We start from the raw sequence: 18890 nt of genomic DNA on the forward strand, positions 1-18890 counted from the left end.
GAATCTTATATAATTTGAATCATCTTTCTTAAAAAAACAAATCAAATTGTCTCCTTCACCTTCTCCTTTCTAATGTATCTGCATATCATTGATAGGCAGATAGCTGTGAACTCATATTTGATCCTAACGAACTTCCATAATTTTGTAGTTTTGTTTCATCTCTTATCAGACAATTCTCCTTTTTAAAAACGTTTGCAAATTTCCATGCACTGACGGATAACTATATGCCCAAGTGAAAATAGTGTTCTTTTTGTTAGTCTGTCTTTAAACTTATGTAGTATGGTTGATATGAAGTTTTATTTTGCATGAATACTTCAGGAGCTTGTTGGACCAGTTCCAGAAGGATATATGATAGCTATTTTGCTGGTCGATTTCCGAAGCTGTTCATCGAAGTGTACAAAGTTGTGTACAGATTCTGCAGGGAAGAAGATTGCTTTCAGTACTCCCCAAGCAATAATTTTTCCTCTTTGTTTTTTCCTATTTCAGGATTACAAAACAAAGTTTCCAAGGATGTTTTTCCAGCATCTTGGAAAACATGACTGTTAAAACCAGAAGAGATCAATTTATTAAATTCCTGTGAGAAGAACCAGAAACAGCTGCCAAATGTTACCATTTTTTTTTTTTTACTCACATATACCAGAAGGCCTCATTAAGCTTGCAGAAGAGCCAACTGAAAAAGAGCTTAATTTCCCTAATTTTATATTAAAAACTATTTCACCATGTGATTGTTTGGTAAAAATGAATCTATTTTACACTTCACTATTAGCATCATCATCATGAGTACATCTATTGGAAGGTATTTCATCATGTATTCTCTTTGAACTTGAACTGTCCATAGATTTATCTTCACCTCTATTAGAGATCCCTTCCAAGTGTTGTCTCTTGGAACGGTGTTTCACTCCCTCTTCCTTTTCATCAACAAACGAAAGAAATGTTTGGAGACGCGCAGATGTTGAGCTTCGACCAGAAGATGCTAACTCCTCAGATTGAAACCTGCTGAACTGCCTCAACATCTTCAAAAAATATAAGAAGAGAGCAAGCAAGCAAGCTAACCCACATATCATAAATAGGCCCCAAAAGCTTCTCAGTTGAAGCCTATCTATTTCTAACTTAGTGGCTGTGGAACTGCAAGCACTTCTCATAAGCCATTTGTCGTGCAACCTTTGGAGATCCCCATTCTCAGATAGTTTCAAAATGGCAGTCGACATGTCTACTGCTAAAGGTGAGTCCCTTGCAAATGCCTGATAAACAAATAAATAACAAAACAATTAAACCCTTTTCACCATAAATAAATCTGCATAAGAATAATGGCTAAGAAAAAAAACATGAGTTTTGTTGTTTGGCAGAACAACAAAATTATTGCCTTTTTGCATTAGAGTTGAGAGCGAGCTATTGGCATTTCTACTATTAATATGGTTGGAGTAGTGTTGCAAAATCTAGCGGTTAGTGATTCAAATTTATAACTGAAATATTGAAAAAATTCTAGTTGGTAGCCCTACTGCCAATGTTGATCCTTCAATCACTAATATTGACAGTGACCGCTGACTCAAACAAGCAATCGAAAAATAGGGATGCAGGTGCACTTACAAATCCCCATCCGTTCTTGGTGAACTCTTGACCGACAATGCTGAATTCACATCTGGTTGAGAGGAAGAGCTCTATATATGCGCGCTCATCGACTATAGCAGCAACACCGCCTTTCTGGGGGCCATCTTTCAAGGCTTTAGCATATTCTTCTGGGGTGACAAGTGGAACTAATCTGGCCTCTTCAATGCTGAGTTCTTCAATCAGATATTCCCTTGCAAATGAACCCTGCTGGTAGCCTATGGGATCCTTGCTCGTCCTTAAAGTTTCGATGCCTTTAATGGGAGAATAAAGCTGCTGCACTGTTAGGATTGAGGTTAGGCTTGCTGTGTAGCTTGAATTAATTATAAGCACCACAAACAGCCATATAAGTAGAACAAGGCGACCAAGGGTGCTGATAGTATTTTCTTCTGCAGAAAATAGGAAAAGGCATATTGTCAATTTAAAATTGAAACTGCTTTGGGGCTGTCTATTGGAAAAGACTGGTAAACTTTTTTATTTGACTTACTATGGGCAAAGAACCATGTTGAAAAACTAAACCTGCAAAAGGAAATTAAATGATTGGGGAAATAGAACAAAAGATGAAATGCTTTGCATAATTACCACAAGAAATAAGCAGAAATCCGAAAGGAACCATCCTCACAAAAAAGAGAAAAAAAAGAACAAGGAAAATGGTTATGCAAAAGATTAGTTCTTGGGAGTATTTTATGTCTTTCCCTCAAAAGAATCTGATAGGTTTCTTGGTTACTTACCATAGAATAGTGATGCATTGTCTTCTAGGAGGACCTCTGAAATCATCATTCAATCTATGCTCCAAAATCCAGACAACTACACCAACAATTATGAAAAAGCTAGCGGTCACAGCCCACATCTTTCTGGAAAATGGCCTCAAAAATGCCCAAGCATCAGAATTCGATGTCTTAACTGGAGCAACTACAACTAGCCCAGACTCAATATACGGCTGCGTAAAGTCAGCCATCCTTGTTCGGTTAGTGGTGATCGCTATGTCACCTATTGCTGCATCAAAGACCTATACAGAATATGCACATGTAGAAGATTAAAACAAGAAATGTGTAAATGATAAATGAACCATTCCATATCTAAAATCTTCAACTTTCTATTTTGAAATACTCACACCAGTTGTAATCAAGCGCACAAGCTCATTGTCACTTGGATTTTTTATTCCATCCCCAAATGGAATTAATTTATAAGGAACAGCGTAGGGCAATAAGTTAGCAGCAGCAGTAAAAACATCAATGCAGTAACCAGAAAACATTTCTGTGCCTCGTACTTGGGAGACAAATTCACGATAACTAGCACGATTTGGGACTCCAATTCTCAAATGTCTTCCATTGTTTGGAAACACCCACCCACGAGGTGTTTGTGATGACTGTCCTGGCCAAATGACACTGTATAATATCTGACTTGAACTGGAATGATTAGGAGGCCTTGAGTAAAGTGTTTCAGGAGGCACAACTGATAAACCAGAATGATTAGACCAATAACCAATTTTCCTATACCCTGTGCCAACCACATTGATGATTTCATATGCAGGATGAATAAGGTTCCTGTCAGAATTGAACTTGATTGGACCTGTGACACCTGTCATATTAACCTGCAAAATGTTTTTAAGCAAAAGTTTTCCTCCATTGAAGATACTCATTGCATCAAGATGCAAACCCCCACCACGCAGTTCAGTTAGTCTCGAATCATTGGAAAAGGAAATATTTCCCCCCTGATCAAAAAATGCATCAATTGCATGGGTAAGCATCCAAACTGTGTCATAGGCATATAGACCATAAGTGCTCAACCCAATAGGGCCATAACCTTTTATTCCACTAGTCAAGTTGCTCCACCTAGAAACAAATTTCCTTCTGAGATCTGAATCTGGTGTATGCATACGCAATGTAATAACTCCTTGAATATTATCAACTGTGTCTGCGGGTAGAGGAGAACTAGTATCTAGCAAAGTGGAGAGCCAATTAGTAGCTATCCACACATATCCAGGTCCCATCATGCCTAGATATTGAGCCACACTTAACACAGTTGGAGCCCAAACGGACAAAGTATGAACAACAAGGATCCTAGACTCAGTCAAAGCCACCTGAACTAGCGCATCGGTGATCTCATCCCTAGTTGCTTTAGGACTCAAAGGTGCTTTATATGAAATTTTACACCGTTTCTCTGCAAGCTTATCACCTAATGCAGCTATCCCATTTCTTCCATAGTCATCATCACTATAGATTGCTATCACTTCTCTCCATCCATAATAGTAGACAATTTCAGCTACTGCAGCCATTTGAAACAGATCATTTTGTGATGTCCTAACAAAGAATGGGAATTGAAGTGAAGTAAGAGTAGGGTCTGTAGCTGAATATGACAATAGAGGGACTTGAAGCTCATTTGCAATAAAGGATACTACATGGGCTGTCAATGAGGCCTGGGGGCCAACTATGGCTATTGTATCATCTTCCATGAACTTTAAAGCTGCAATCAGCGATAAAATGGAAGGATAAAGAATCATAATCTATCAATGAATTCTAAAAAAATTATTCAAAGTAAGCAACAAGTAAGATACTGCTAAGAACGTACCCTCTATAATGCCCAGAAATCCACTATAATTGGTGTCCTGCATTTTAATTCTTAGCTTAGTTCCACCAAGAATAGATGGATCAGAATTCACATCATCCACTGCTGCTTGTATCGCAATTCTTGCAACTTTACCAATAGTGGAATTGAATGACAAAGTCGCTCCAATGTTCACAAATTCTGGTCTTCTTTTAGTGGCTCTAGTAAACCCATTTAGACAAACTCCATTACTAAAAACCATGAAAACCAGAAACCAGAACACTTTCATGGTGACTTTTCTTGGTCCACTTAACATTTACTTAACTTGCTCTGCAAAGAACACTACCAAAACAAAAGAAAAGGTAAACACTAGAACCACAAAATCCTTAATTATCAAAAGAAAAAGGGAATCAATTGGTGGAAAATCCAGAAACTATGCTGGAATTCATTCATTTGTATTGTATGGGTAAAATCTAAGAGACAAAATAAGATTATGTAAGCAAGAAATATAATCACTCCATAATCAAGAAAATAGAAACAACATAAAAAAAAAAAAAAATCGAACCAAGAATCCATTCACAAGAATAAGAAAGAGAGAGAGAGAGAGAGAGAGAGAGGAAAGAGAACTTAAGCACTAGCAAAGACATGAATTTCATGAAACCAGTACCATATCCATTAAAAGCAAGAAATAGGTGATTGGGTGTGAAAAGTGGCCATATCCAAAAGGAAAAAATTTAAAAGAATCAAACAAAGTTCACATTCAAAGTGAAACAAAACAAATAAAAGAAAGAGACAAGCTTTTGGATCTAAATAAAAAAAAAGGGTAGAATGTTGAAAAGCAATCTCAAGAAACTTTTGAGTTCACATGTGAGTAAAGTTAAATAGTAGTACTTACAGATATGTAGTTGCAAAGCCAGAGGATAAGGGCTGAGCAGGCTTAGCAAGAACCAAAGGCTGCTTTGGTTGGAGGGAAAAGAAACTGTTAACTGTGCTTGTATTAATAAAATACATCCAATGAAACCTACACAAAAAAGAAAAAGGAAATACAAGTGACATATTCTCACCTGAGAAATGAACAAATTCTGTTATTAATTTATTTCTCATATGGTCATTATTCCATTTTCTTTTTCGTGTATGGTGATAATTGGTTTCCTTTTCACTGCATAGTTCATAGTGTATTTCAAAGGGCGAGTGGTAATGGTTGACCTGCAAATTATTCTCTCAAAGTGCACGATTATCATGCGCAATATAATAAAAAAGAAGAGGACTGACTGTATAAGAACTATATAGAAAGCATTTTTTTTTATCCTATTTGAAAAGAAAAACATGGAAAATACTCTGTCCCAACTCCAAAAAAATAGCAATAGGGTGAATTATAGGTTCGGTTCAACCCGAAATTTGTTTTAGTAGCTGTTAGTAATTATAATAACTGTCATTAGAAGTGAGCAATTCTCGGTTTTTAACCAAGAAATGAATTAAACTGATTCATTTCGATCGAATTCGGTCTGTTGTATTAGAAATTTAGTTACCGATCAATTTGGATACTTAAGACCAATTGATTTTTGATTTTTAATTCAATTATAATAGATAACTAACTGAAATTTATTTTTAATCCCAACAAATTGCTAATTTGATTTGAAATAACTAACTCGAAACTGAAAATTTCATTCAATTTGATCGATTATTATACCACTCAATTGTAGATTTATATACCATAAAAATATATTCGGATACACCGAAACTAAGCTAATTCAATTTGGATATCTGAATGCTCACCCTAACTATCATCCACTCTCAACTTTTAAACACTAACGTAAATAATTAATACTATTTTAAGAGCTGTTATCGAATACAGCCTAATTCTAATAGCAAAAAGGTTTGGCTCAAAATTCAAAATTAGTTTAGTTATACCAATTTTGAGTTTTTGAATATTTAGTACTAGAACTGCTTGATGTATTGGGGATTACTGATTTTAGTTTGGCTTGATGCCAAGTTAAAAGAGGGAAAAAAAAAAAAATTAATACCAGAAGATTTTAGAAAAAGTAATTGAATTGTAATCAATGGACCCTTACCAAAACTAAGACCAATCTAAAAACCGATTGAGCCAAAATCTTAAAACAGGACCGGTTCAGATCCTAATTCCATCTCTCAACTTTGAACTCCCGGTTTATAGGAACCAAAATAAATAAATATTTAATATTTATGTATATAAATATAATTATTATGTTACAAGTTAATTAAATGGAAAAAAAATTGTCGGTATCTATCTAGTATCTATTCCGTATAAAATGTCTGTACGTGAAATATAGTGGGACCACCAATAAGAGAGGGTTCCATTTGGGTAAAGGCACGACTTTGAACACGTGGTTGGAGGGATTGAGAACCATTTATAATTGAAAAAATTGCACTATGCTACTTCTCGTTTGTGAAATATAACTCATCTATCTTTGTATTTTTTAAAATATTTTAATTTTTTTTATATTTTACTTCAATTATATTATTAGGTCATTCAATCTAATTTTATGTCTTTTCTGTTAAGGGAAAGAAAAAAAAAACAAAGGTCAAAAGAGATTAAAACTTTAATATCGAAGAAATTATAGTATAGTTATTGTAGTTTGAGAAATACATGTAGTATTTTTAGAATTAAAAATAATATTTTGTCATTTGATAAGGCACTTAATGAAAAAGATATAAAAATTAGATAGAAGAAACTAGTAGTATAATGAAGCAAAACATATGGAAAATTAATTTATTTTCAAAAATATAAGAATATACCAATTGAATTTTCTCAAGTCACATTGTATGGTGCTGTAATTTTTATTTTTTAGTCATGTCATGTTCAAAGAAACAATTGGTCTCTCCTTCTAACGATGGAATGGGATGGATTCGGCATTGGTCGAAATTTCTTAAAACTTGAATCTGACTTAAAAAAGAAATTGAAGATTGGCATAAGAATAAATTAGTTTGACAGATGTTAATTGGAATGGAGTGGTTGAGACTCCTTATCTTTTGAATAAAGGACTAAAGTTCGAGCCTTAAGTATGAAAATTGTCACTCTGAGAGAGTCTCGCCTCTAAATGGACCTTGTAGTACTCAAGTTGGATATATAGTTGGAGCCTAATGGAATTTTTGATACCAATAGTTATAAAAAAAAAAAAAAAAGGTAAAGTGGCTTGCATGCATACTTATACCAAAGATTCTTATAGCTAGAACAAATTTACTATCATCTTCATAAATATTAAATTCTTATAAAAAAATTTACCAATTAATTTTTTATTTAAAAATAAAAAATATTATAAACATAATAGATCATGTTTATGATAACATGAAATGCTTCAAATTTTAATAGCCTCATCTAAAACTACTAATTCACTAGTACCAATTTTTATTATTTTTACATAATAAGATTTAAATTATGAAAACCACCCTTTTCCTTTTCTTCTTTTGACATAAAAAGAATCATTTATCTATAATAGTAAAGTTAGGAGTTAGAAATTCCAACTGCTTACTCTAAACGAAACGACAGGCTAATGGTCCATTATCCATGTCGTATGTTTAATGTTTTTCCTTATGTCTTCTGCTTTATGGGCCCACGTGCCATATCCAATGTTCATGTCAAGAAAGAGCACGTGCCTCTTAACAAGTTCAATGAATGGCCCAACCGGCTAATCCAAAGGGTTAGCAAGTGTGATGTTTCTTCTTTTATTAATTTTTTTAATCTTAATGTGCATAATTATTTTTAATTTAATCTAAAAAATAAACTTAACGTGACAGAAAAAATTAGTTTGTATTACTTGCTATCACTAAATTAAAAAAAAAAAGACTAACAAATTTAATAAATGGCTCCATGGTAGGAAAAGTTGCCTACTGTCACGACCCATTTTCGTGGGCCGGACCGGCACTAGGACCTGGATGGGCTTAAGGCCCCCGAAGCCCGTAGTAAGCCTAAATTATTTAAAACTCATATGCTATTCGTAATTGTGGATTCAGGACCAATAATTTATTTCACAAATATATCCAAATAATAAATGTCTATACTTTATTTATTCATTTACAACTCAGTTGGAATACAATTGCGGAACTCTACTCCATAATTCACTATTCTTTGCATTTACATATTTAATACAATGATTATTACTCTTATCGATCCATATCTCGTTCATTCAATTAGACTCCACGATTCTTCTTTCCATCTATTACCTGGGGAGGGTTGGAGGGGGGTGAGTATTAAACTCAGTGAGTAGAATTAGATAACTCTCTCACCCCACACAATCATAAAAATGCTAAAATAATTTTATGTGGTCACCCGTTAAATTATGTGATCATGCAGTTTGGCACACAAATGGCAATACAACAGCAATCACAAATATTATCACCTTCATATAATCACATCACGTGGAAATTAGTCAGTGGAGTCACCGAAACCCGATGAGCCGTCCTCCCACATGGCCCATCCTCTCACATGTGCACCAGGGAGCCAATCCCCCATTCTGGCCGACCGGTTTAATCCTCACACAACCAGTCCTCTCATTATTTTTCCAGTCTCTCTCTCTTTTTTTTTTTTTTTTTTATCAACAGGAGGCAACCCGGTCGTCTCCATCAAATCTAGATCATCAGGCGCTCACAACAGGAGGCCACCCTGCGGGCTGCGATCAAATCTAGATTATCAGGTGCGCCCAAAAAAAGAAGCCAACCTGTGGTTTTCCATATCATACAGATCAGAACAGTAGGTGCACACGGGGGCGCCGATCTCCCATTTACCCGGCTAACAGAAATCAGAATCAGGATCCATATAACAGTAACAGTCTCACAAACCCATGGTGACCCACTTCATCCCAATTCCACACAAACAAGGCACAACAATATCACATCACAGATAATCAAGCAATTTTTAATATCAACAAATAGTGCAGCACGATATGGCAATTCAACAAAATAATGCATGATAACATTTAGCCGTGAATGCATGAATGCAGGCGGATGATACTAGTTATCTAACACTACTCACAGTTCTTTATTGTCCTCTAAAAGGACTGCCTTTCTAGCCACATGCTTCCAGCCTTTGTCCTCGCATTTTTGAATTTTTATAATCCTCTAAAATAAACAAGAAAATTCTAAGTAAGAATTCTAATTCAAAAAAAAATTATATTTCACATTCGTTTATTAGTTTTGGTTTCCAGTTATATATATATGGTTTTCTAATTTATATATTTATTCTAATTTATCAACTTTAAATAAAAGGTTAAGTAATATTTTATAATAATACTAATAAGAATACTAATATTAATAATAATAATATTATTAATAAGAATAATATGATTGATAATATAATCTTACTAACGATAATAATTTTATTCGTACTATCTATTAAAGTCCTAAAAATAATCTAATTTCTACCGAAATTTCGGCAGCATCTCCCCTAACAATTGGACTATCCACCTGTTAAAATATCAACAATTTATCAAACCACACAGCCCATCCATCGGGCAATCAATCAAATCAAATTTCTCACCCTCCTTCAATCTCAGCATCACCGCACAATCAAAATTATAATTTACAATAACATTATATCTAAACTACCTTAATCCACACTTAAATTCTATTAATATATCATTATCAAGGTTCCTTAATTAAATCAATACTAATATTATAAATCAATTAACTACTCACAATTAATAAATTAAATTAACTAAATTAATTAACTTCAAATAATAAAATTAATTTAATTAACTAATATTACTAAAATTAAATTAACTAACCAAGATTACTAAAATTAAATTAATTAACCACAATTAATAAAATAAATTCATACCCAAACAAAATATTATTGCCGGAGTTTGCTTGATCGGTGACGAAACCAAATCGACTGGGCTTCAACCAATCTCAATGGAACGAAATGAAAGAGCATTCACTGGATCGACCAAAACTGGTAGCAGCACTAACCGGAGTCGCGCGCAGGAGCTGCGTGAAGCGGCGGCGACTGGCGGTGGCAGAGAGAGCGAGAGAGGAGGCGCGATGGAGGTGGAGCTCGTGGTGGTGCTGCCCTTGCTCGATCGAAGGCAGAAGAGAACCAGTGTAGCGGCGCGATCTGACAGAGGAGCTGGCGGAGAGACTGCGGCGTCGAGCTGCAGCGAGGTGGCGCGCGAGGAGGTCCGATCGGGCTGGAGGTGGGCGCAACTCTGCTGCCCTGTCTCGCCAAGGACGCAGACGCAGTGAAGGGAAAAGAAAGAAAAGAAGAAGAAAAGAGAAGAAGAAGAAGAAGAAGAAGAAGAAGAGAGGAGGAGGTGGCGCGGTGGCTGTGTCGGTGGAGTGGAGGTGCAGCGCTGGTGAGGGTGTGAGGGGGTGAGGTTTGCGTTGGAGAATAAAAAAAACAAGAGATTTTTCTAGATGGTTTGGGTCGAACCGGTTCAATTCGGCCCAAATCTTTGGTTTTCAATTGGTTTTCGGCTTTTTCAATCGGTTTCTCACAGTATTCGCATTAAAATATTTAAATAAATTTACAGGCTGTCGGTTCATTAAATTTAATTGGAAAATATTTTGAAAATAAAAATTCGGGTTGTTTCAGTCTTCCCCCCTTATAAAAAAATTCGTCCTCGAATTTTGAAAGTAACAAGAAACTAGGATGCAATAGTTGTTTACGACAATGATAGTTGTGCTTCTCACATAATGCTGCAACTGCTAAAAGTTATTGCATTCACATTTAGGAGGATACTTGTTCGTCTGAGCAGCTAGAAGGGTGAATCAAGACGATGAGGTAAATATTTTGAGTTCATTAGTCAGAGTGGTGAAACTAATTTTTATTAGATTTATTAATTAAGACAACCCAATAAACAGGCACGGGAAGAAAATCTAATTTATAGAGAGGGTAGGATGATTATGAGCTGAACTCATCCCCAAAGTTTAGATATTTTCCTTATCACCAAAATTAATTTAAATTTGAGTTGTACTATATCCACAATTCATCAACTCAAGTCAAATATTCATAACCCAAGGCACAGATTCGACATTAATATTCACCTTTACACGTAAGAATTTAAGTCCCTTATAACCTCTGCTCAAGTAAGAATTATTAATCTCATTAGTTATATATCATGTAACCCACATTGATGTATTGCCTCATTTAGCTCTCACTGGCTATTATAGGCAATGATCATCACTCAATAAGACAATAATACACAAACCAAGTATTAAATCTTCTGATACAAGAATCCACATATTCAAATTTACTACTATCCCAATTTAGAATCCTTATTTCAAAATTCAAAACCTACAAGCTGACTCATCCATTTTCCATCGGTTCCAAACATTAATATCATTATTCCAATAATCATGGAAGAAATTTAAAATTAGATAAGATGGTTGCTGCTAATTCAAGGAGGTTTTCGATTATTATCAAATTCTGCCATTAAGTACTATTTGATCATTTCTAATTAAAGAGAACAAATTCTTACCACTACTACAAGCTTATTTCAAACAAAATCATGACATTTCTCTAGCTAATTGCTATCAACTGATAGGAGATCCTGACTTCTATCCCAATCTCATCACATATTTATCACCTTAACCATTTTCCAACGAAAGATATATAATCTCCTTTCAAATCCTACTAATGAGAATCCTCATAAAAACAAATAGTACATCAACTATATAGAGAAAATTTAAACTCATAGTCAAGTCCCTAATTTAGTTTTAACTTCTCTGTTCCTCTTTCCAATTTGTCATACCATACTATTTCTTAACTAATTATGACAAGAACTTATGCAACTAGCCAAGTTAACTATTGTCATGCCAGATAATTCTTAATTCATTTTCGAAAATTTGCAAACGCCATTCAATTATACTCAATTCCATAAAGAAATCCAGCCTACATTTTATTTTTTTTTTACAAGCTGAATCGTGATGAAAAATTCTCCAAACCAATTTACCTATTTCTTTTGTCTTTAATCAACCTTTTAGACCGAAATTTACTTATCTAGAAATCAAGAATCCTAAACAAGTAGTGTCTTTTGCTCTAGCTAAGTAAATGATTAAGAATGTTAAACCCATAATTCAACTCCTGACTAGACTATGTCCTTTATTTTATATTTACTCTTAATCCCATGAATGCCTATGAATATTCAGACAATAATATCATTGGGTTATTCCTTTTCTCCAAGTCTATCTTAATGTCTATCATCTATAAAATTTATACCTAACACGATCTAGGAATATCCTCAACCTCAATTATGTTCTCTCTATATTCTTACTCCAAACAAAGTTAATACCTCATTGAATTCCTCAACATCTGAGTTAGAATGTACCAGTCCTCGAATTGACCTAACTAATTAAGTATTCCTTTAAACCACAAGTTATATCACAAATTGCCATTTATAACACAATTTTATTCATTCAATCATAATTTCCACCAATTGCTAAGAAATTCAGAATAGCTTTACATTGACTCCAAATCATATATTAATCACTCTCATCCTAATTGATATCTCAATAATTCCAGGAGCAAATTTTAAATTAATAAATCACCAGATTAACACACTTAAGTTAGTCGTCAAGTATAGTTAATATATACTCTTAGATCGTCTTGTTAGCACATCCACTAATCCTATACTCTATATTTTCAATCTTTAAATACTTGCGTGTATTCTTTTCACTAAATTTGCTAAAATTATTCCAAATCTACTTGTTTGCTCTTACACAAATTTTCAATATCCCAAACAAATAGTAAATTAAAACCCAGCTAGCTTACTAATAAATGAAAATACTCTAATTACCTTTACGTTCTACTAAGGACATAAAATATAATTTTTCCTTCTTTATCCAATAAAACAAGTAACTTGCAAAAGTTGCACTAATTAATAGAATTTCCTTATTTTAATTGCTTTACGGCTAGAAATTAAATTTATTCACATTCGTTGTCATCTCAAGTTAAGTCCCATATCCTTTTTCAACTCTTATTCCCAGTTATTTCTAACACTTATCACATGCACATAATATATCTATGAGCTCAACATATGGGTTCAATTAATATAACTCATAAAACTATTTCCAACTAGATGCTATCAAATTACAGAAGTCAGAATTTTCTTATCTCTTGCTCTCAAGTAGAAAGTCTATCTTTCTTTCTGAATATAAGTACCAAGTTCTTTCGTCATCGGAATTACAATCCTTGAATTATTTATCTATTCGTTTATCACCAAACATTCAATAGCTTCCTACATTATCTCTTTTTAGATTCTAAATTTACTATTTATGAACCACTAAATTCTCTAAACTCACCTCGCAAGACCCGATTAACTCAACTCAAAAGTTTGGTCATAACATTATCAATTATTTGTTTAATATTCTATTAGAATTATCACCGACAGTGATAATTATTTTAAACCTCAAAGCCATTTTCCTACCTTCAATAATATACATGTTCCATCATTCTACCCTTAATAGTATTTCACTTTTTTTTTTTATCACTTTAATAGTAGTTATTCCTAATTTGTCAAAATTCTAAATACCAATTATCCTCATTTAAATCCTATTCATCTATACTCCTCACATTTTTGTAGTTAATTCTTTTCTTAATATCCATACAATAATAGAACTAGATCCAGTCTTATTTATCTAATTCATTGGTGTAACATCAAGTCCATAGTTGGACGATTATCCTTTAATGTCCTATATCATTCATCAATGCACATAACTGTCATGGCCCACTATTTATATAACATAAAATCTTAATTTCTTTTTATGAGTCATTTACTTCTTCTCGGATCATAGAATCTCTCATTAAACAATAGTCCTTATTTATAACTTACATAACGTCTAGAATGCAACCATTATTTTAAATATCAAAAGACTAAATCTCGTTGAATTTAATTCATAATCATGTCCTATTAACCCATAAGGTGCCACAATCCACACAATATCCGTTACTAGGTACATAAAGATTAAAGCAATTCATTTCTTACTAAGAATCACAATTTACCTTTCTTATAACCACAATAATTTATATCATTCCCCATAGTCATACACTTGAAAGAAATAGTTGATTATTACCACAATACTCTTTACTCCAATAAACAGTAATTATTTCTCGTAATTAACAAGCACTTGATATAATTCCACCAACATTATTTCTTACGAAAAACACTCATCATCAATTATTATTGCAAATCACACCAAATCATTTATCATTTAAACCTTATAAATATCATTCATGTAAATGTACTGATCAAAATATATATCCCATCCAGAAAAATGATTTATCTCCATAGTTCTAATAAATTCCACCAACCATATCATGTAAACTTCATCAAACAAATATGCCAAAATCAATACCCTCATTAAATAGATCCTAATGTCCTTGACTCCGAATCATTTAACTCTTTTATCAATTAAGACTAGCAACCCATTCTCAATATACCCCTGCTGTACATACACATATATACAAATCTATGCAATTTCAAGCATGTACTCCACAGTCAACATACAATAAATAACACTAGTATGCTTTTATTATTTACTTCAACCTATTAAACACATATCACTTATCCTCTTATCTAAATGTTATTCCATAGGAGAAAATTTAAATTTTTAAGCTAAGGACACAATTTCCATTAGAAAGAGTACACTGGTTGATCAGGCCACCGCACTTCCTTCTAATTTCTTCTGTGTCTCAAAGCTTTAACTAACTTCTAAAATATCATTATTTATAGATATAATTATCCTTCCCCATTTATTTATTCATTTATTTATTTATTCTTATTATTTATTTTATTTATGATTCTGTAACTGTCTTAGTGCACAGTGCGTCCACCTGCATTAAGACCGTCTCCTATTTAGTGTCTCTCCTTTGTTGGTTACGGCCGATCCCAACGTAGGAGTTTTATATTCAATTTCCTATGTTCCGCAATTGATTCCTAAGGCCCAACTTAATGCTCTGATACCAACTTTGTCACGACCCATTTTCGTGGGCCGGACCGGCACTAGGACCTGGATGGGCTTAAGGCCCCCGAAGCCCGTAGTAAGCCTAAATTATTTAAAACTCATATGCTATTCGTAATTGTGGATTCAGGACCAATAATTTATTTCACAAATATATCCAAATAATAAATGTCTATACTTTATTTATTCATTTACAACTCAGTTGGAATACAATTGCGGAACTCTACTCCATAATTCACTATTCTTTGCATTTACATATTTAATACAATGATTATTACTCTTATCGATCCATATCTCGTTCATTCAATTAGACTCCACGATTCTTCTTTCCATCTATTACCTGGGGAGGGTTGGAGGGGGGTGAGTATTAAACTCAGTGAGTAGAATTAGATAACTCTCTCACCCCACACAATCATAAAAATGCTAAAATAATTTTATGTGGTCACCCGTTAAATTATGTGATCATGCAGTTTGGCACACAAATGGCAATACAACAGCAATCACAAATATTATCACCTTCATATAATCACATCACGTGGAAATTAGTCAGTGGAGTCACCGAAACCCGATGAGCCGTCCTCCCACATGGCCCATCCTCTCACATGTGCACCAGGGAGCCAATCCCCCATTCTGGCCGACCGGTTTAATCCTCACACAACCAGTCCTCTCATTATTTTTCCAGTCTCTCTCTCTTTTTTTTTTTTTTTTTATCAACAGGAGGCAACCCGGTCGTCTCCATCAAATCTAGATCATCAGGCGCTCACAACAGGAGGCCACCCTGCGGGCTGCGATCAAATCTAGATTATCAGGTGCGCCCAAAAAAAGAAGCCAACCTGTGGTTTTCCATATCATACAGATCAGAACAGTAGGTGCACACGGGGGCGCCGATCTCCCATTTACCCGGCTAACAGAAATCAGAATCAGGATCCATATAACAGTAACAGTCTCACAAACCCATGGTGACCCACTTCATCCCAATTCCACACAAACAAGGCACAACAATATCACATCACAGATAATCAAGCAATTTTTAATATCAACAAATAGTGCAGCACGATATGGCAATTCAACAAAATAATGCATGATAACATTTAGCCGTGAATGCATGAATGCAGGCGGATGATACTAGTTATCTAACACTACTCACAGTTCTTTATTGTCCTCTAAAAGGACTGCCTTTCTAGCCACATGCTTCCAGCCTTTGTCCTCGCATTTTTGAATTTTTATAATCCTCTAAAATAAACAAGAAAATTCTAAGTAAGAATTCTAATTCAAAAAAAAATTATATTTCACATTCGTTTATTAGTTTTGGTTTCCAGTTATATATATATGGTTTTCTAATTTATATATTTATTCTAATTTATCAACTTTAAATAAAAGGTTAAGTAATATTTTATAATAATACTAATAAGAATACTAATATTAATAATAATAATATTATTAATAAGAATAATATGATTGATAATATAATCTTACTAACGATAATAATTTTATTCGTACTATCTATTAAAGTCCTAAAAATAATCTAATTTCTACCGAAATTTCGGCAGCATCTCCCCTAACAATTGGACTATCCACCTGTTAAAATATCAACAATTTATCAAACCACACAGCCCATCCATCGGGCAATCAATCAAATCAAATTTCTCACCCTCCTTCAATCTCAGCATCACCGCACAATCAAAATTATAATTTACAATAACATTATATCTAAACTACCTTAATCCACACTTAAATTCTATTAATATATCATTATCAAGGTTCCTTAATTAAATCAATACTAATATTATAAATCAATTAACTACTCACAATTAATAAATTAAATTAACTAAATTAATTAACTTCAAATAATAAAATTAATTTAATTAACTAATATTACTAAAATTAAATTAACTAACCAAGATTACTAAAATTAAATTAATTAACCACAATTAATAAAATAAATTCATACCCAAACAAAATATTATTGCCGGAGTTTGCTTGATCGGTGACGAAACCAAATCGACTGGGCTTCAACCAATCTCAATGGAACGAAATGAAAGAGCATTCACTGGATCGACCAAAACTGGTAGCAGCACTAACCGGAGTCGCGCGCAGGAGCTGCGTGAAGCGGCGGCGACTGGCGGTGGCAGAGAGAGCGAGAGAGGAGGCGCGATGGAGGTGGAGCTCGTGGTGGTGCTGCCCTTGCTCGATCGAAGGCAGAAGAGAACCAGTGTAGCGGCGCGATCTGACAGAGGAGCTGGCGGAGAGACTGCGGCGTCGAGCTGCAGCGAGGTGGCGCGCGAGGAGGTCCGATCGGGCTGGAGGTGGGCGCAACTCTGCTGCCCTGTCTCGCCAAGGACGCAGACGCAGTGAAGGGAAAAGAAAGAAAAGAAGAAGAAAAGAGAAGAAGAAGAAGAAGAAGAAGAAGAAGAGAGGAGGAGGTGGCGCGGTGGCTGTGTCGGTGGAGTGGAGGTGCAGCGCTGGTGAGGGTGTGAGGGGGTGAGGTTTGCGTTGGAGAATAAAAAAAAACAAGAGATTTTTCTAGATGGTTTGGGTCGAACCGGTTCAATTCGGCCCAAATCTTTGGTTTTCAATTGGTTTTCGGCTTTTTCAATCGGTTTCTCACAGTATTCGCATTAAAATATTTAAATAAATTTACAGGCTGTCGGTTCATTAAATTTAATTGGAAAATATTTTGAAAATAAAAATTCGGGTTGTTTCACCTACCTATGGGTGAGAAATTTTGGTAAAATTTCGATTTTAATAATTAAAATCGAACCGAATGAAACTGATTCGATTTGAGTCCATCATACTAAATGTTGACTCCAAGGCATAAATCAAATTAAGGATACTTCATGCACTAGGTCGTCGTCCCTTTTTCTTTAACTAATAGTATAAAAACGTGATAATATATTTAATTCAATGATATAATTATTTTAAAAAATTATAAAAATAAAATAAAAACAACAGTTATGCTTCACTCTCCACCCAGAATTCCGTTTCCCTATTCTTTTGCACCTACCCTTCTTCCCTAGCCTAATTGCAATTCCTTTGTGCAAACCCACCACATGCTTGTGAGTGGAATTAATGATAAAATCATGTGTTGTTTGCCAAAAGAAAGGAGGCATTTCTTCTTTTCCTTTCAATATACTTTTCTTTTGATTTCTTAATTTAAAAATTGAAGATTCTTCTCAATAATTTATAGCTATTTAGGCAAATTGTTCAATGAAAGATCATATCCAAAGATTACTTGTTTTATTTTATTAGGAGTCCAATATTGAAAGTGTTTGTGGCTTGTTCATATCCAATAAGAACCGGTAGTGGTAGGTGTTGGTGGTTTTGGTTGGAATTGCAGAGTAAACAAAGATAATTCTGTTCTCTAGCTTGATAGTGTCTCATGCTATGAAAATCCCTCCCACCACCTCTTTAAACCTCCACAATCAATCGTGTCAATACATTTTCCGTATAACAAGAACAACCAAGCTTTAGTTCCGAACGAGTTGCAGTCGCCTATATGAATATCCGTTCTGATGAAGTTAATATCTATGCAAAGCAAAGTATAACTTGGGAGTAATTTAAAATTATGCAACATGTCTTTTCTTTCTAAGAAGTGAATATCATGTAATAGCAAATATATACATATGTCATAGTCCAATTATTGGATTCTTAATTCGTAGCCATAAGAGGAACTAAATAAACAAGTCTATGCATTTGCCAAGATTTATGATATACGAAACCTCTAGTCACGGGTGTTTCCGTGTGCCTATTTTCCTATGGAAAATACCGTTTTCCATGCAAAATTATATTTTTAATGTCGTTTCCTT

General features: G+C 34.1%; 1 protein-coding gene and 1 long non-coding RNA gene across 2 annotated transcripts; both read right to left on the reverse strand.

Annotated features, from left to right (window-relative positions):
• Positions 1-671: 671 nt before the first annotated feature.
• Positions 672-5362, reverse strand: LOC105628579 (glutamate receptor 3.6). Its single transcript, XM_012210025.4, has 8 exons — positions 5217-5362; positions 5048-5106; positions 4177-4494; positions 2720-4071; positions 2337-2614; positions 2093-2124; positions 1588-1994; positions 672-1241 (listed from the first exon to the last, which is right to left on the reverse strand). The coding sequence occupies exons 3-8, from the start codon at positions 4466-4468 to the stop codon at positions 750-752; spliced, it is 2853 nt and encodes a 950-aa protein (XP_012065415.1). The 5' UTR covers positions 4469-4494; positions 5048-5106; positions 5217-5362; the 3' UTR covers positions 672-749.
• Positions 5363-8166: 2804 nt separating this feature from the next.
• Positions 8167-17765, reverse strand: LOC149496594 (uncharacterized). The gene is made up of 5 exons (XR_016320657.1): positions 17036-17765; positions 16232-16317; positions 9965-15424; positions 9161-9246; positions 8167-8352 (listed from the first exon to the last, which is right to left on the reverse strand). It is a non-coding gene; the product is annotated as an uncharacterized LOC149496594 (long non-coding RNA).
• Between the last annotated feature and the right edge of the window lie 1125 nt (positions 17766-18890).

This window comes from Jatropha curcas, chromosome 4 (assembly GCF_041381405.1).
Source record: "Jatropha curcas cultivar XTBG-Jc1 chromosome 4, XTBG_Jcur_1.0, whole genome shotgun sequence".
NCBI classification, from domain to species: domain Eukaryota; kingdom Viridiplantae; phylum Streptophyta; class Magnoliopsida; order Malpighiales; family Euphorbiaceae; genus Jatropha; species Jatropha curcas.

Bases quoted from the DNA above. Each gene is read 5' to 3' on its own strand.
- LOC105628579 (XM_012210025.4), bottom strand. From the start codon at position 4,468: ATGTTAAGTGGACCAAGAAAAGTCACCATGAAAGTGTTCTGGTTTCTG. The intron at 2,615-2,719 runs GTGAGTATTTCA...TATTCTGTATAG, and splicing joins TGCGCTTGATTACAACTGGT to GTCTTTGATGCAGCAATAGG. The intron at 2,125-2,336 runs GTAAGTAACCAA...TTCCTTTTGCAG, and splicing joins CAATGCATCACTATTCTATG to GTTTAGTTTTTCAACATGGT.